Source organism: Saccopteryx bilineata, chromosome 1, assembly GCF_036850765.1.
Source record: "Saccopteryx bilineata isolate mSacBil1 chromosome 1, mSacBil1_pri_phased_curated, whole genome shotgun sequence".
In the NCBI taxonomy this organism is placed as follows: domain Eukaryota; kingdom Metazoa; phylum Chordata; class Mammalia; order Chiroptera; family Emballonuridae; genus Saccopteryx; species Saccopteryx bilineata.
In genome coordinates, this window is record NC_089490.1 from 120,647,324 (window position 1) to 120,667,413 (window position 20,090).

A 20,090-nucleotide genomic window follows, 5' to 3' on the forward strand; every position below is an offset into this window, starting at 1 on the left:
AGTTGATGAAGGGCCCTATATGTTTTCCTCCTACTGTACATACATATTATCTTAAGGAGAAAATCCAAATGTAAACTCAGATTTCCTGCCAGAAAATTAAAATAAGCAAACATCTGCTTCCTTAGGATGGCATTGAGCCAAGGTTCAGCCTATGATGAGTTACTGCAAAATTTTCACATGATTTCATTTTTTAAAAATTTCCTAACCAACTTCAAGTCTAAAATTATAAAATGATCCTATGAAAGTATAAACACATATGCAATTTTGCAGGCTCTGAGGTCAGAACCAGTAACACATCAAAGATCATTTTATCGAATCTAGCTCATCTTCTAAATGAATTTAGTACCGTAAAGACCAAGATACTACTCTTCCTAACATTACAGACAGACAGCCTCTCAGAGAAAGATTTGGAGGGTGTGGGATGGGGGCAAACTACTTTCCACATGTAAGAGGAGACAGCTCTCAAAAATTTATCAGGCAGCTTTTCCCATGATTGAAGACCAAAGTTGGGTAAGAAAGGTCCCAGTGACTCTTTCCTTTTATGTGTCATCTTCTTAACACTGTTTATTTCTCTTATCCAAACTCCCTTTTCACCCTGAGAATGTTCTTCCCATTCGGTTTGCCTCCCAGGGTGCCTCCCAGGATGACTAAATTGAAAGAAAGAAGAAAAAAAACCTTCCCAACAATGGAGCTAAGATGCCTGTTTTTAGAATTCCTTTTACATACTGTGTTATAAATCATGCCAGTGCAATCAACCATATTAACTGAAACCAGGACTTTTGTACAATTACTTTCTCAGCGCCTAAATTTAATCTCAGAAGTATGAGTATATGGGAGTAGGGAATACAGTCTTTAATACTTTTTTTATCTAGAATAAGAAGTAAAAGTATCTGTGTTTTTGTTGCTGTTGGTAGAGAAATCATATCTCTATGGCTCCTTCACTTATAAAGAAATAGATACTGGACCAGTTTAAGCAGATGCACCCCATGCATCTCTTTGTACACACAGGTTTTTTTCAATGAAATAATAAGAGTAGTGGTGATATATATTTATCAAACATACTGTGGGCCAAGCACTCTCCTGAGGTCTGTATGTGCCTGACCTAATTTAATCATCAACATAGTACACAGTATTATTATTACCCTCTTTTTAGAGATGAGAAACAAGAGCTAAGAAGATAGATGAATTTCCCAAAATCCCAAATTTCAAATCCAAAATGTAAATACAGGAAGTCTGACTCTAGATTCTGTGCTCTTAAAGGTCCCATGAAGTATGTCATAAAATAAAAATGTGGTATTGATAAATGAATAAAAATTTTACTCTTATATCCTACTTCTTTATAACTTTGCTTTCCAACTTCTCACATATACAACCTTTCAAATCATATACATGCTGAAAATATGCACTTGTATCTTTCACATCAGGACTAGTAGTCAGTCTATTCATGTAAAAACATTTAAAGCACAGAATCATAAAAACATGGCATATTTTCTGTACCTGTAGAAATATATTTTAACTTAATATATATAAATATGCAAGTGTTCAGATTTTTTTGATAAAGAGCCAAGACTTTTTCACTATATTGACTTAAGTTTCAAGTTGTATTTCTTACATGCACCACATCCATACTTCATTGTATAGGACTGCAGTGTCAGAAATTTTTTTGTTTGTTTTATTTTGTTTTGTTTTAGTGGAAATGACTTAGGTACTTGGAAACATTCTGAGTTTTAAAAAATCTTTTAGGTATATTATCATTTTCTTTTCGAATCTTTACAATTTTATGTCCCCTACTTAATATAACAAATTGATGCTAAGGCCAGAAAAATCAGTTATTTTTGGTTTGATATATAAAACTATGCTTCCCTCCACTGTTTATCAGTCTTAAATTCCAGATTTTCTATTTAGAAGTGGCAGTCCAAATTTGGTTGTCATTTAAACAGTGTCTGGGGAATTGTACTAGCATTTTCTTAAATGTTAAATATAAATATTTCTATTAGAAGGAGAGCCTGCAAAGTAGAGTGTTTTATATTGCTTAGTTATTTTTTTTTAAGCAAAAGATTTGTTTAATCATCTGGTCCATAAAAAAAATCTCAACTGTGGTTTTATGCTTAGTATAGTTCGTTACTGCATTCAAAGGTAATTTCAGGCTGTTAGCTTAAGACTTCCTTTAAAGTAAAGTGTCATATAAACTTGACCTTGAGTATTTATTATCACTATCTAAGGTTTCACAAGTTAAATGAAATATTCTTGAATATTATCTCGTATACTTAGAAATAGAGTGATACCATTGGAAGTAGATGTGGAGCTGCCCTCTGTGAGAGTCACCTGTTTCATATTTTGTATCATCTATGAGGAAACTCTATATCAACCAAAGGCTCTCTCCCCCCGATTCCATAAGGATGACTCCCTAGACATACCTGCGTCTTTGTTACTTGCCTGCTGTTTATTAAAATAGTGGCCATCTGTCTTTCAGTCTTTCAGCATTTTATGTGTGGTTAGTCTTGGTGATTCTGTGGCAAATGAATCTATCTAATTGTTAGTTTTAGATTTCAAGCTTCCTTGAAGCCTCTAGTTAGTTGAGCCAAAAAGTAGTGATAGCCCTGGCCGGTTGGCTCAGCGGTAGAGCGTCGGCCTAGCGTGTGGAGGACCCGGGTTCGATTCCCGGCCAGGGCACACAGGAGAAGCGCCCATTTGCTTCTCCACCCCTCCGCCGCGCTTTCCTCTCTCTCTCTTCCCCTCCCGCAGCCAAGGCTCCATTGGAGCAGAGATGACCCGGGCGCTGGGGATGGCTCTGTGGCCTCTGCCTCAGGCGCTAGAGTGGCTCTGGTCGCAATATGGCGACGCCCAGGATGGGCAGAACATCGCCCCCTGGTGGGCAGAGCGTCGCCCCTGGTGGGCGTGCCGGGTGGATCCCGGTCGGGCGCATGCGGGAGTCTGTCTGACTGTCTCTCCCCGTTTCCAGCTTCAGAAAAATGAAAAAATTAAAAAAAAAAAAAATTAAAAAAAAAAAAGTAGTGATAATGTCTTATGTGTGATACAACTTTTGACTGTTATACAATTTAATTATTGAATCAAAAACAAATAAAGACCTGACTTAATTATATATAGTAAAGAACATTTTTTTCAACAGTAAAGTGTTCACATTAGTTTCTTAGCCAATTCCAATATAGATAAATGCTTTTTTTTGAGAGAGAGAGAGAGAGAGAGAGAGAGAGAGAGAGAGAGAGAAAGGTGGGGGGGCCGACAGGGACAGACTGACAGGAAGGGAGAAAGACGACAAGCATCAGCTTGTTGCAGTATATTTTTAATTGTTCATTGATTGCTTTCTCATACATGCCTTGATCGGGGGGCTATAGCTGAGCCAGTGACCCTTGCTCAAGTCAGCGACCTTGGACTCAAGCCAGCAATCATGGGATCATGTCTATGATCTCACGCTCAAGCTGGAAAGCCCATACTCAAGCTGGTGAACCCATGCTCAAGCCGATGAGCCTGCATTCAAACCAGTGACCTCAGGGTTTTGAACCTGGGTCCTCAGCCTTCCAGGCCAATGCTCTATCCACTGCACCACTGCCTAGTCAGGTTGGATAAATGCTTCTTATTGGCTTAAATAATGCTTTTAATTTTACTTAAAGAGCTTGGATTTCGCAAAATCTATAGCATATATATTATTGAAATATGTAATGTGCTTTTTTTTCTAAATTTTTATGTTTACATTGACCTTTATTTATGAGGACAAGTTTTTAGTTCTGTTTCTACTTTATTTAGTTTAAAATTTTTAAATATTTTTAAATATATAAGAAATACATCAGTCCTGGCCAGTTGGCTCAGTGGTAGAGCATTCACCTGGTGTGTTGCTGCCCCAGGTTTAATTCCCAGTCAGGACACATATGAGAGGCAACTATCAGCTTCTCCTCCCCTACCTTTCCTCCTTCTCCCTCTCTCTCTCTCTCTCTCTCTCTCTCTCTCTCTCTCTCTCTCTCTCTCTCGCCCTCCCTCCTTTCCTCCCTCTCTCCCTCCCTCTCTCCCTCTCCCATAGCCATGACTGTAGTAGTTCAAGCACATTGACCCCAGGCACTGAGGACAGCTCTGTGGAGCCTCCACTTCAGGTGCTAAAAATAGCTTGGTTACAAGCATGTACCCAGATGAGCAGAGCATCAGCCCAGCTGGGGGGGGGGGGCGGTTGTCAGGTGGATCCCAGTAGGAGCGCATGCAGGAGTCTGTCCCTTCCCCTTCTGATTTGAAAAAGAAGAAGAAGGAAAATAAAAGAAGACAACATAGAATAAATGGTATTCTTTCAGAAGATCACACTGAAAATGTAGTCATAATATTGTAATAACTATATATGGTGCAGTTGGGTACTAGAAATATTAGGGGGAACACTTGATAAAGTATATGATTATCTAATAACCATTATGCTATACACAGGAAACTAACACAAAATAATATTGAATATAAATTGTAATTTAAATTAAAAATATTTTTTAAATGAAGTTATTAAGAGTACTTTGTAAACTTGAGAAGAATAAAAATTATTGCCACCATTATTATTATGTTTATTAGTATTATTCTAGTGGTACAAGCATAACTTTTATAGAAAAATGTATCATTACTTATATTTATTATAAGATTAGATACCTTTATAGATGCTGGATGTTTTTATAATTAACATGATTATAAATAATAATACATATTAAGTTTTTATGATTTTTTTTTCCTCCCACTGAACAATATTTTATGAGTATTTTTCCAGGTAATCATTTATGCATCTCAAATCTTTTAAATAAGTAAATAGTTCTGCATAGTAAAGTTGTACTTCAAGTTTCTTTAGCTTTTTCTCTCTTGGTATACATTTATAGCTGCATTCTTTGGTTATTGTTATCAGAGAACTGTTGTGCCCTTGTGTCTTTATCCTTATATTTTTACATTTTGTAATTTTTCTTTAGGCTAGATGTCTGCATTGTTTTGCTGGCTTGTAGCACATATGCATTTAATCAACAAATAGACTCAGCAAAATGTCCTTCCAAAAATATTGAATTTTTTTTTTCACTGTTCATTCCCCAAACCATTACTAATACTTGGAGCTATCAGTCTTTTGTTATTATGCCATTCTGAAAATGTAACAAAAATGTTTGCTTAATTTGCATTGTAAACATTACACAGGCAAAGAGCTTCTTATATATTTGATTATTTACACTGTGTTTGAATTGTCTATTTATCCCTTTAGCCAAAGTAGGTTTTTTATTGATTTATTTTGAGAAGCTCTTCATTTGGGTATGTTTTGTCTTCTCTGTGTGGCATTTTCTCGTAGGCTGGTCTTTACCTTTGCTTATGGTGTATTTTCTCATGCAGAGTTTATATATTCATTTATCAGATGTGTAATATGTTTCCCTGACGGTTTTTGAATTTGTTGTGTTTTTTAACATCCAAGATTACAAATTAGCCTTATATATTTTCTTTTATTAATATTATAATTTTATACATTTCCATTTTTCATCTTTTGAGTTTATTTTTAAGTTTACTGTGAGAGAATGATTAATATTTTTCCCAAATGCCTAGCCAAAGTAATAAATTCTTACTGAAAAACTCCAAAATTATCATTATAATTATTATGTATACCATTATCATTACTGAGCACTTATAATTGCTAGTATAATGTTAAGTAATTTGCATATATTACCCCTTTTAATCCTTATAATTATTTTCTAAGGTTGGTACTGTTACTATATCCATTTTACAGATGGAGAAATCACAGCACAGATTGCTCAGTAATTTGCCAAAGATCATGCCGCTAGTAAGTGGTAGGGTCAGGAGTCAGGATTTGAATGTAAATAGCCTAGTTCCAAAATCTGTACCCCAATCACTAGCAGCATTTTGCAATCTGAAGTTATGTAGATTCACTGCACCTCATCCTATGACAGCAATTCCAATATTTATGGTGCTTTGGTCGGCATGTTACCTTTAACTTCCTCTTCTCTCTTTGCCTTGACCTCCCACCCTCTCCCTCACTCTGACGCCTTGCTCCTGTACTCTGGCCTGACCAGGAGGACAGGGAATATTCCCGTCCTCTCTTCGTGCCTACGTGAATATCAAGTAATGGATCTCAGGCCGATAGGCAGTTTGGCAGAATGTGACAGATGTGTCACAGAATTTCAGAACTAAAACGTCTATTCTTATTAACCAGAAGAGACCATTTGTAAATTCAGACACAAATTGAGTTGGTTTTTGTGCTTATCTCTAATAATTGGTGAATAATTACCACATACTAGGCTAAAATATTACATTTTAATAAAGCTGAAGTTTTGTCTTTTCAAAAACTTACTAAAATTGAAATATTATAGTAAATGTTATTTTCAAAATGAAATGTTGAACTCTTCAAAAGGAGTAATTGAAAGGCAGTTTTTTTCAGACTCTCTGAAATTTCTTGCCTTTTAAAAACTATTTATCTTTTGAATCTCTTTAAATATATCCTACGCGTCCCCAAATTCTAGCATTAAAAAAATGTGCCATGAACACAAACATGGCGAATGCCATAGCAAATTTTGACAAAATTTGAAACAGAGCTGTGATTCGAATGTTACCGTACTGCAACTCTGAAGACTCAACTCAGTCCATTTTGCAAAAAAGCCCCATTTCGTTCTCTGTGCATTCAGACTCAGGCCTTTTCTTACCTGACTGATCCTCTGTTGGTGTCTCAGTCTTCAGGAACCAGTATCACTGTGGATATTGCTGTGATGGGCGAGGCTCACGGCCTCATTACGGACCTCCTGGCGGACCCCTCTCTGCCCCCTAACGTGTGCACATCCCTGCGGGCCGTGAGCAACCTGCTCAGCACCCAGCTCACCTTCCAGGCCATCCACAAGCCCAGAGTGAATCCTGTCAGCGAAAACTACACCTGCTCTGATTCGGAAGAAAGCTCTGAAAAAGACAAGCTGGCTATTCCCAAGGTAGGTATTATTGACACACTCATGGAAAGCTTTAACTTGTTCTTTTCTCTTCTGGGTCTCTTTCCTGTCACTCCAGACTCAGATGCTGGTTTATATCAGTGACTCAGTGACATGTGTTGATCGTGGTGACCAAAGTAATAAAATTTAAAACATAAACACTCTTGTCCTTATACTTGATAACTTTCTATAAATTAAAATGTTACCATTTTACATTACCTTTTCTTATTCAGACTTTCAAGAAGTTTTTACTTCTGTATGGGATAAGGTTATGGCAGCAAAAAATAAAAAAGCCAAAAGTCCTTGTTTTCGTTCTAGTGTCGATTCTGTTGAAAATCCATTGCCTTCTGAAACACTGTGTTTCTTCATGCTTTGCATTTTTAATATGCATCCTTCAGAGTACCCTAGGGCTTTCCCAAACCCAACAAGATTTGAATTTAGAACAGTTTTAGTAGATTTTGGATTATTTAAAGTAGAAGATGATCTTATCATTTTTCCTTCTACTTATAAGATATAAGAATTATACAGAAGTAATCTATACGGGATACATCCTGCACCCAGCTAAGACTCACATTAGTTGAAGACATGCTGTTCACAATTAAAGTTGTCCCTGGTATGTCCTTCTCAGTTACCTATTTGGGAAACAAGCAGCCATTCTTTTGATTTGGTGATCAAACAATAACATCTGAGCTCTTCCTCTTGTGGGTCTCTTCACTCAGGAATGTGTTCTTCACTCAACTTTGTCAATTAGCTGTTTACATGGTTCTTTCCAACATCTACTTCTCTGAGAAGGAAATGGTCCAGCATGATATGGCCAGAAAGGAATAGAGAGAAATTGACTATTCCTTTGGCTCTCAAAATAGATGTAAGTTAAGTGACAAGCAGTAATCCTCGTACTTACAGTGCTTGACCTTTCCTCTTGCTATTTAATTATCTTTTAAGATGCATAGTCAGCCTGACCTGTGGTGGTGCAGTGGATAAAGTGTCAACCTGGAAACTCTGAGGTTGCCAGTTCAAAACCCTGGGCTTGCCTGGTCAAGGCACATATGGGAGTTGATGCTTCCTGCTCCACCCCCTTTCTCTCTCTCCCCCCCTATAATGAATAAATAAAATCTTTAAAAAATAAAATTAAAAAAAAATTTTAAAAAAAGATGCATAGTCAGATATTTAAGAGGCATGGAAAGCTATTTAGTATTAGATGTATATACTTCTCAAAAGTATTTACCATCTTCAAAGGAACAGACTGCATCTTTGCAAACTGTGCTTACATGATTGATCTACTGGGAACAGATAGCTACAAATAAAAAGTGTAATTGTTGCTGCAGTTGTAGAATACCTTCGCTTTAATTTTTAAGGTTAAGACCCTCTTTAGATGCTGGTGCTTATCCCGGTATGCTCAGAATCTTGCCTCACTGCTGATGATGTCTCATATCCCATTTAGAACAGGAAAGGAGAAGAAAGTAATAAAGAGAAAGTTGTGGGTAATCAGCAGAGTCTTCTATTAGGAGGAATTGGTACTGATGACATTACCCATATGCCTGATGTCTAAGTGACATTAACCATAGAGACATTGTGCATTTTGTTTTACACTCTTTTACTCTTATGTCCTCTCATTTGTAAGTCAAGAAATTAAAATTAAATCAACAAACACTTTGGTATGTAGAGACTATTGTGCAAGATGATATAAATTCATGCTCAAACAAGTGACTTTTGATATAAACTGTTCATGATAACTAATATAATATGTGTGTAAGCATATAAATTTTATTGAAATAATGTAACTATAAAATTATCCCATAGGTAATTGTCACCCTTATAATCCCATATTTGTGTAATCATAAAAACCAAGCTCCTAAAATGTTATTTTATAGTATTCATTTATTTAACCTGAGAGTCTTTTATTGAATATCTGAGTACCCACATTTTAGATAGGTGATATTCAGCCAGTATAGTTTAATATATATATATATATATATATATATATATATATATATATATATTTACTCCCAAGTAAAACCCCATTTTCTTCCATATACTACATAGAAGAATAGAAAATATGCTTGGTAATAAAATCAACATTCCTTCTTCCTAGCGCCTGAGGAGGAATTTGCCTCCTGGTTTGTTGAGACGAGTTTCATCAACTTGGACAACCACCACCTCAGCCACAGGCCTGCCCACCTTGGAGCCTGCCCCAGTGAGGAGGGATCGTAGCGCCAGCATCAAACTGCATGAAGCACCTTCACCCAGGTTAGACAATGCTCAGATTGGTTTCATGTCTCGTAGAGAAGTTACTTAACAAAAAGGAAGTATAAATTACAAGGGAAGGGAGGCCCAACCAATTACAGTTGGTTGAAAGCCAGCTTTGAAAATGAAAAAAATATAAAGTGTGCATATGATTTAAATGCAAAACAACACAGGAATTGACATCAGTTAATTAGGTTTACATTGTGCTGTGTAGTCTTAAATATAAATGGGGACAGTGACTTGAGGTGAAGCCTCCCCATGTGATTTTGGATGGGAATGGTTGAGCCCAGAATAAGGAAAGGTTAGTTAGATTTTACCTTGACGGAGATCCATGTTGAGATCTTTAAATCAAAGTTATCCAATCTGACTTTGAAAAAGATTGTTAGATTTCCACCAGCCCAGCTATGCTAGCATTATATGAAAAGAAGATTCTATCAAAAGGTAGATCATCATCCTAACAACCCCTAGATATGGTCAAACACTTGATATTTTAAACACTATTTAGACAGAGAACAGATTGGTGGTTCGTAGGAGTGTGTGGTGAAAAATATAGGTGAAAGGGATTAACAGGTACAAATTTACAGTTATAAAGTAAATAAATCATGGGGAATATTATGCACAGCTGGTGACTATAGTTAATAATGCTGCATTACATGTTTGAAAGGCACTTAAAAATAGATTTTAAAAGTCCTTATCACAAAAAAGTTTTTTTTGTAACTATATGTGGTGATGGATGTTAACTAGACCTACTGTGGAATTATTTCATAATATATATTTCATAACAATGCAATAATATAATTTCACAGTAATTCAAATATCAAATTGTTATGTTGTACACCTGAAACTAATATAATTTTATATAGTCAATTATATATCAATAAAAATAAATAAATAAGCTTTAGTTTGTATATTAATTCCAGTTTTATAAAATTTAAAGCCAGACTTACCAAAGCCAAAGGAAAGATAATGTTAAGATCTAGAAAGAGGGCCTGGTTGGTGGCTCAGTGGGTAGAACGTCTGCCCAGTATATAGATGTACCAGGTTTGATTCCCAGTCAGGGCACATAGGAGAAGTGACCATCTGCTTCTCCCCCATTCCCTCTCCCATTCTCTTCCTCCTCCTCCTCCTGAAGCCAGTGGCTCAGTGTGGCTCCAGTCACTGCAGATTGCTGGGTTGGCCTCGATACATCAGCCTCAGGTGCTAAAAATAACTCAGTACTTGAACATCAGCCCCAGAAGGGGTTGCTGGGATCCTACTCAGGGCACATGTGAGAGTCTGCTCACCATCTCCTCTCCTCTCACCTAAAAAAAAAAAAAAAGGTCTAGAAAGAATTTTAAAGAAAACATCATCATGAAAGAGATGCTCTTAGAGGAACTAATGTGTTTTCTGTTTTGAATAAAAACAGTATACTTTATATGAATTGAATAATTATGAGAACATTCACCATACATGATTCTAAGTTTTTGAAACATTTGCATCAGTTTTATTAATGATCTAATGATTGAAAAATAAGCACACCTTTGTTGAACTACATGAAAGCAGCATTAGAAATAATTTTCTCCTGTTCTTGGCCTTAAATATAAATAAAGCACCATTCTGAGTGTGGCAAAGAAATGGAGGGAAACCTTTCAAACCTTAAGAATTTAATGACTGCTGACTTTTCTTGCTTTCTTTATTAAAAGTATGTTTAATTGGTTTCTTCCATATTCACATTGATAGTCTAAGAAACCTATAGATTCACAAGCAAACAAATAATTTTTTTCTTGCATATATCAGTATAATTCCACTCCATCTTATTACCTGGACTTCTGTAAAACTCCTAAGCACCACCACAGGACGATGTTACCCAATCTGTTTTGTGAACATTTCCTATATTTTAAAATCACAAGCCATTGGTAATATTTTCTTCTGAAAATACTGATTATTGTCAATTTCTACAGCAGCAAATACTGATAAGTGATGTGAATTATAGTTAAAATATTTGTTGCTAAACAAAATAAGTTATGTTCTCAGTTTATATCTCTAGAGCTTTCACACCTTCCCAAGAATCCAGCCACAGTATAACTAATATTCCATGGTTTTCTTACCATGCAATGACTACAAAAATATCTACTCATACATTCTTAAATGTCTTCTCTCTTTCTGTCATTGTTTGTTACTTCTGGTCACATTTCATTTTTCTATTCCTTTTTTCTCTTAGTTAAATGATACATGGGGCTGAAATTGAAATCTCCATTAGGAAGAAGGTTTTAAGAACATTTATGAGCTTAACTCCCAACAATCCTGTCATTCTGATTTATGAAAGAAATACCCATACTCAAATATTTTTAGAATAGACAAGGAACAGCTTATGATCGTACTCTTTCACTCCTTCTAAAAATACACATTAACGTTTTGCGTGGTGTACTTTTCTTCAGTGTCTGTCACACTGTTCCTTAATTGCACTGCCCTATGAAAAGTCATGACAGATAGAAAATCTGATAGTGGTACAATTTTTCATCATTCTGAAGAAGTGAAATTCATGCTGAAGAGAATTTGATCCCATTGAGAGAAAATCATATATGAGTAAGTGGCAATAGTACCACCACTAAATTCAACTAGTTTGAGTTGGCTTCTTCTTTGTGGTAGGTGACAATAGTGAAAAGATAGCTACAGATTATCTCCAGCTTCAATTTTAAACCAAGTCAAAACCTTTTCTTAAGAGACCTATTACTTAAACTGCTGACTGATTTCAGAGTTTATTTGTGTTCACCCTTTGATTCCTTCTTTTCCATGTCTGTCCTTGGATTGAACCTCGTTAAGGACTGCAGTGATGGAAAGATGAACCAGAGTGGAAAGGGAAAATTAGAAACAGTCCTCAGCTTATATCCCTTTGGTATATAGCTGGATGATTTATTCCTGAGTAATTTTAAAGACCACTGATCAAAAAGGACACAGGACTGAGAATTAGAAGGCTCTTGGACCTACTACTCAGAGATGTATGTCCTGGGAAGCAGGCCCTCAGTCTGAGCCTCAGCACCCAGCACAAAGATTAGGAAAAAGGGGAACTATGGCACGGTTTGGAGGTAAATTAGGTGGAAGAATACCAGCAGGTACTTAAAAAGTGGGCTTGAGAGAAATAAAATACTCAAAGAAATCATACAGTATCGTTCTGATTTACCCTTGGAACTGACTCCTGCCCCTGAAAAGGAGGCTGTAAACTTAAAAGAAACTGCTAGGACATGGTAAGACATTCAGGACCTAGGATAAATTTGTTATGGGTAGAACTAAGGTTATGAAATTGACTCTTGTGAAGGAGGACAGAGATCTTCCCCAGCAGACACATAGATCATTGTCCCCTGCTGAGTCAGTTATTATTCTTGAATGATGTTCATTTACTCCCCATACATTAAAGATAGTCTGTTATTACACTAAAGCTTTCGAAAAGACCACATTTTAAATGTTTTTATTTCAGAAATTCAGTTAGTAGCAGGTGTATTTTGAGCTAGCCTTCATAATATAACTTTTAGAGATATCAAAAAACAGATATACAAAACAGAATAAAATAAATATAGTCAATGTTAAGGTCTTTAGAAGTCTATATAAAAAAGTAGTAACCTATGAATTGTAAAATGTATTGAGAAATTAAAACTTCTAGGCCATATATACTTTACATAACATTTCTTCATAGTAAATCTTATAAGTCAATCAATGCACCAAAAGAAGTTTAAAGGAAATACCACTATAAGGAAATAGTGTAGTTATTTACCTCAGATTCAAAGTTTTATTTGATTTTATTGTTTCAAATTCCAGACATTTCTGAAATGCCTAGAATGCCTAAATTTAGATTTCTAAGAAAGATATGAAATAGATATTTGTATGCTTTCCTTAATTGTATTTGATAAATACTGGAATTCATTCTGTATGTCAAATGTCTTTTTTATGATATATTTTGTAAACTGTGATTAAAAGTAAGGAAAAAAGGTGAAGTTTTAAAATACCTGTCAACAGTTAAAGAAAAATCTTAAAATAAAAAAAAATGGTGTAACATAAGTGTCAGAGTGTTAGATCAGAAAACACAAATTATAGATCTTACTCATCGCTAAATTTACTATACAAAAGATATAGGCAATAACAGAGCACAAGCATTTTTTCTTTCAAGAGCTCTGTAACTATCAGTGTAGTGCTCTAGAAGTCCTTTGCTTTTACATTAGCACATGTTCTGGCTTGGCTTTAACATGAAGGATTCTGAGCACTTGCATGCATATATTGCTTGCATAGATGAAGCTATTTTGGTTGTGGAACACCTCCCAGTTATGCAGTATACACGACAATCTCCAACTGTTTATGATGCCATAATTCCATCAGTTTCAGATTTATTTACAGTAAGCCATCCAGACAAGACCAGGTACATCCTGCTTACAGTGCCAACCTAAGATTGACAGAGGGTCAATTATACTCATGCAAATTATAGATTTTACCCCGTACTAAATTTACTAATGCTTCAAAGTACACAGGTGCAAAATGAACACTTCCAGCTTTGACATGTAAGGTTTTAAGCAATGCATGCAGATACATTATGGCTCGGAAGACTTCCAAATGTATATCCCATTAATTCTATTTCTGTGTAATATTCTCTGTCCCAACCATCCATAGATCTATTCAATCCAGATTTATGTAAAACAAGAACCTAGACAAACCAAAAATATCCCGCCAAAGGCATTCTAGTCTAGGTGAAGCCTCACTGTCTGTTAGCTTTCACCCAGTAAATAGCATCAGTGTATTTAGCAGCAGGTTCAGCATTGGCATTTTCACAAGGATTTGGATCACCATAACTTTCTTTCCGGGGAAAGTATAAGCTAAGTATGCCTGTTCATAACCTTTTCCCTCACAAGAAAATATTGCAAAGAACATTACCTTTGAATATTTTTTTTAATTTTTATTTATTTATTTATTTATTTATTTTTTACAGAGACAGAGAATGAGTCAGAGAGAGAGATAGACAGGGACAGACAGACAGGAACGGAGAGAGATGAGAAGCATCAATCATTAGTTTTTCATTGCGCGTTGCAACACCTTAGTTGTTCATTGATTGCTCTCTCACATGTGCCTTGACCGCGGGCCTTCAGCAGACGGAGTAACCCCTTGCTGGAGCCAGCGACCCTGGGTTCAAGCTGGTGGGTTTTTTCCTCAAACCAGATGAGCTCGCACTCAAGCTGGCGACCTCGGGGTTCCAAACCCGGGTCCTCTGCATTGCAGTTCGATGCTCTATCCACTGCACCACTGCCTGGTCAGGCTAATTTTATAAGCATTTAATTTGTAAATTTAGTTACACCAAGAATGATAAGTAATAAAGAGCACAATTTATGTAAGTTCCCCTTTATGTTAACTTAACTAATTAATTTGCCAAGTTTTTAGAAAATCTGTGAGGAACATGATTCTATAAGTAGAATGAAGTGTTTGATTCCTATTAATAGTATAAATAAGAAAGTTATCTTTGCTCTTTTGTTTTTGCACACCCAGTATGCTTGATGGGTGACTGCGGTGCCCCCACAGCAGAAGTCAAGCCTAGATAATAACCTTTTCCATCGTTTGGACAAAGTGGTTCTATCACTGAATCTGGTCCATGAACCAGATTGTCAAGTCTATTATGAAAATGATGGTTGAGTTTTTCCAAGTTCTGCCCCAATAACTAATAGATAATTTATTTTTTTCTTTTTGCTCTGTTTTTATAGTGCTCTCAGTTCTGATTCTTGGAATAACCCAGTGATGATGACCCTCACCAAAAGTAGATCCTTCACTTCATCCTATGCCGTTTCTGCAGCTAATTATGTAAAGGCTAAAAAGCCAAACCGACCAGGTATGTAACATACTGGGAGAAGAGTTTATACTCACTGAGTATAGTCTCCAAGAGAACTAAGCCTTAGTGTTTAAATATGATTCTGGCTTGGCCTTAACATGAAAGATTCGAAGCAATGCATGCATATGTTGCTTGAAAGATTCGAAGCAATGCATGCATATGTTGCTTGCATAGATGAAGCCATTTTGGTTATGGAACACCTCTTCATTATACAGTGTACATGACAATCCGCATCTATTTATGACTCCATAATGCAGTCAGTATCAGGTTTATTTACAATGAGCCATCCAGACAGAACAGGTATTTCCTGCTTACAGTGCCAATCTAAGATAGATTTTTGGTTTGACTCTTCTAAAAAGAAAAGGCCACACTAACCTATTAATTACTGAAAATTCCATTTTATATGATGAAACAGATGCTTTCATGGTTGCTGTACCAGATATTCTATTTTGGGCTTATTGGGTGAATAGGAAATCACTGTAGCCATTGAGGATGATCTCTGAAAGCGGCATCATCTTATCATGCAAAAGCCAATGGTGTACTTATCATATTTCAATTTTATTTTTAGTGGCTGTTAAAAGAAAATTATTTTTCAGGAGTATGGTATTTATATGAATTTGAAGAAATGCTTTATTTACTGTACATATATTTTTTTCAAAGAAATTGTTGCTTTGTGTTACGCACCTCCTCCTTCATCCCCCAAATATATAAATACTGAAAAGGGAGGTATTTAAACTTGGAGAACATCAATTCAAGACATTTGAGATCCCTTTGAAAAACTCCCACAAGCTAGCAACTGAAAGACCCAACAGCACTGTGGGCAGGAAGTTTTCCTTCCCTTTTAGACAGGTACAAAATGAAACCTGATATGATTTCTCTCAACTAAGACTTGGCATCATATTACGACATAGTTTTCTATGTGGGCATCATGAAGCCCTCTACTTCTAAACATCAGCTTCTCCCTGCCCTCAAGCATAATTTACTTAACACCTATATGTGGTGTGTTCACTGTTTCACACACTAAACTAGTTTCAAGACTATGACAGTGATTAAGCCAGACCCAGTTCCTGTTTTCACAGAATTCTCACTTACATTGTGCCAGGGGACTATAAACAGGTAATCAGTTATTGCTATACTGTGTGTTAATGGCTATAATAAGGAAGTAAGGGAAAACTTTCAAATATTGAGAGGAAAAGAGATACAAGACACAAGACACGGAGAGAAAGCTTGGGGAACTTAAGTTTTACATAACTGGAAAAGCTAACAAGCAAAAAGGGAGGACCCTGAGAGAGTAGAGAAGAGATGGAAACAAATATGTGGACAGAGGCCAGATGGTGTAGGACCTGGGGACCTAGGAAAAGGAGTTTGGGTATCAAAATTAAGAACAATAAAGTTCCAGGCAGGAAAGTGAAACGATTTGGGAGATTACCTCATTTTAACCAGAGTCTGTGCTGACTCACACCTGGGTTAGTGTTGTCAGATTCTGCCTCCCAGTTGTCCTCCTCCTAAAACCCCAGTTGAAACTCCAGGGTGTTTACTATGACTACTCCTTTTTGGAATCTTCTAGTTTCAACTTTTCATCTGTCAGCATTGCAGAAAACTGATGAGATTTTCTATATCTGCAGTTTAGCTTCTTAATTATCTGTCTTTATAGCAGTTTAAGAATTTGTCAACTGGTACTTTTTAGGGAGACTGCCTTCCAATGCTGCCCAGCACTTAGGGAGGGATTCCGCTCTGCAAAAAAAGACCTCCCTCCTGAAGGGAGAGACAGACCTGTTGCCTCCACTGTGGCTTCCCTGTTGGCCTGTTTTGAAGTTGGCGAAATTGGGGAAACACAATGCAGATTGCCCTGTGTTCCTCTCTTACAAAGGGCAGAGAAAACACACACACACACACCCAGAACTCCTGCTGGTCAGAGATTCCCTGAGTGTCTGTCCCCACCCAAGCCTGTTCAGGGTGTCTGTTTTTTGAAGCCTGAACTCTGGAGAGAATTGGGAAGGGGGACAGAGTAAATGTTGTCCTAAGAATGCTTGCCATTCTTTTGTTGTTGAGATCTCTTTTTGGGGAGGGTGGGAGTTGAGGGAAGCTTGACCTTGTGTCTTCCTCAATAAACTATTCCTTTACACACACACTTCATCAAATGGCCCAAGAGGAAAACTGCCCCCTTCTCACTGAGATGTTAGACTTCAAGTTTGAATTGTGACAGTGACCCCAAACTCCAATTTTTATGTCATTAGTCTCATGACATTGCTAAAAGCTCTGCTGGCTTTTTCTCCTAATTGCTGCATCCTTCTGCCTGGATTCTTAGCCTTTTGATCCTTGCCACTGGCTCATAAAAAATGCTCTGAAGGAAAGAATGGTTCACAGGATTTTGGCTCACACTTCTGATGACCTCTTCTTTCTAGAAACCTAGTTCCACAACTTAGTTGTCTTGTCTTGATAGCTTTTCTTTTGAAAACTAAACATTTCTACTTGTTCTTAAAGAAGCATGGATTTACTGCAAACTATAGAATCATAGCCAGAAGCAGAAGCCCTCAAAATGGCAATGTTTCTATGAGAGTTAGAGAAACAGTACACACATAACACTAATATTTCAAGAGACCATCTTGGAATATACTTTTAACTGTAATAGTTATAAATTAAGGGACCATTTCTGTTATCTGTTTTTAAATCTAGAAAAGAAAATTTCTAGATCAAAAATTCTCTTTTGATCATTCACTCTATATTGGTGACTACTTCTTGAAACTATGTAAGCACCAGCTTTGCTAAAATCTTTACAGTTTGGTGTAGGAAGATACTTTCTCCAGAAAGTACACTTTTATTGGAATTGCATCACTGGTTGAAACCATTAAAGATAATTTGGTTTTTTAAAAAGTAATTTGGTCCTCTCTGCTCTTTGCAAATATTCATTAAATGTTATAACTTAGAAGTCATTAATGTCCTAAGAAATGATGAGCTTTTTTCAGAGCCAGGAATAGGAAAAAGTGGGAAAATACTTAAATTGGGTTGATCCAAGAGTAAATATAGATGAGCTCAGGAATAGGGAGACTCCATGGAACTCCAGCAAGACGAAATAATGGAATTTGAGCACTCCATATTAAACTGAAGACTTTTAAAGGGGCAGGTACTGAAGTAGTCATAGGTCAAGAAGACCCCTTGACTAACTAGAAAAACACATGCAAATAATCTTTGAAAGAAAGCATCACCAGTTCAGAGCCATATGATCTCAATATATCGAGTTTAAACAAATGGGAACTTACAACCAAGATCACTGAGCACACAAGAAATATGAGTTAGAAAAAAAAAAAAAACAGAAAAAAGGAACTTTACAGAGCTCTAAAAGGATTGAGATATTTAAATTCTAGACTATTTCATTTAACGTAAAAATACTCAAAGACAGGAGACTGAAAAGATGGCAGTGGAGTAGGCAGACGCACAGACGCCCAGCTCTCACCACCAAACTGGAATACAAATCAATTTAGGAAAAATCAGCATGAAAAACCAACTCTGAACTACAAGAACAGCTCTCAAAAACCAAGGAGCAAAGAAGAAGCCACAAAAAACCTGGTAGGAAGCACCTGAATCTCCCCTGCTTACAGGAACGGGGGGGGGGGGGTGAGGCTGAGAGCCCAGAGGGGATCTCACACAAGGGAAAAGGGCAGAAACTAACCCCTACCCTTCTCAAACTATTTCAAAAAATTCAAGAGGAAGGAAGACTTCCAAGCTCCTTTTATGAGGTGAGCATAATTCTGATTCCAAAACCAGGCAAACACAAAGAAAATTATAGGCCAATATCTCTGATGAATATAGATGCTAAAATCCTCAACAAAATATTAGCAAACCGGATCCAACAATATATGGAAAAAATCATACACCATGATCAAGTGGGATTTATTCTGGGGAAGCAAGGATGGTACAATATTCGTAAATCAATCAATGTGATTCATCACATAAACAAAAAGAAGGAGAAAAACCATATGAAAATTTTAATAGATACAGAAAAAGCATTTGATAAAATCCAGCACCCATTCATGATCAAAACTCTCAGTAAAGTGGGAATACAGGAAACATACCTCAACATGATAAAAGCCATCTATGAGAAACCCACAGCCAACATCATACTCAATGGGCAAAAATTAAAAGCAATACCCTTAAGATCAGGAACAAGGCAGGGGTGCCCCCTTTCACCAGAAGTCCTAGCCACAGCAATCAGACAAGAAGAAGAAATAAAAGGCATTCAAGTTGGAAAAGAAGAAGTAAAACTATCATTATTTGCAGATGATATGATATTGTATATAAAAAACTCTAAAGTCTCAGTCAAAAAGCTACTGGACCTGATAAATGAATTCAGCAAAGTGGCAGGATATAAAATCAATACTCAGAAATCAGAGGCATTTTTATACACCAACAATGAACAGTCAGAAATAGAAATTAAGGAAACAATCCCCTTCACAATTACAACCAAAAAATAAAGTACCTAGGAATAAACTTAACCAAGGAGACTAAAAACTTGTACTCGGAAAATTACAAAGCATTGATAAAAGAAATCAAGAAAGATACAAACAAGTGGAAGCATATATCATGCTCATGGTTAGGAAGAATAAACATCATTAAAATGTTTATTTTACCCAAAGCAATCTATAAATTCAATGCAATACCAATTAAAATACCAATGACATACTTCAAAGATATAGACCACATATTCCAAAAATTTATATGGAACCAAAAGAGGACACGAATACCCTCAGCAATCTTAAAAAAGAAGAATAAAGTGGAAGGTATCACACTTCCTTATATCAAGTTATACTACAAGGCCATTATATTCAAAACAGCCTGGTACTGGCATAAGAACAGGCATATAGATCAATGGAACAGAACAGAGAACCCAGAAATAAACCCACAGTTCTATGGACAACTGATATTTGACAAAGGAGGTAAGGAAATACAATGGAGTAAAGACAGCCTCTTTAATAAATGGTGTTGGGAAAATTGGATAGCTACCTGCAAAAAAATGAAACTAGATCACCAGCTTACTCCACTCACAAAAATAAACTCAAAATGAATAA

At 36.3% G+C, this 20,090-nt stretch overlaps 1 protein-coding gene across 2 annotated transcripts in view; it reads left to right on the forward strand.

Moving 5' to 3' along the window:
* Positions 1 to 20,090, forward strand: part of PDE3A (phosphodiesterase 3A) — a 326,308-nt gene that overhangs the window by 261,751 nt on the left and 44,467 nt on the right. For both annotated transcript variants that reach the window (XM_066264580.1, XM_066264581.1), the window contains exons 3-5: positions 6,696 to 6,944; positions 9,034 to 9,188; positions 14,900 to 15,024. In XM_066264580.1, the coding sequence (XP_066120677.1) occupies positions 6,696 to 6,944; positions 9,034 to 9,188; positions 14,900 to 15,024 (529 nt within the window). The remainder of the gene's footprint in view (positions 1 to 6,695; positions 6,945 to 9,033; positions 9,189 to 14,899; positions 15,025 to 20,090) is intronic.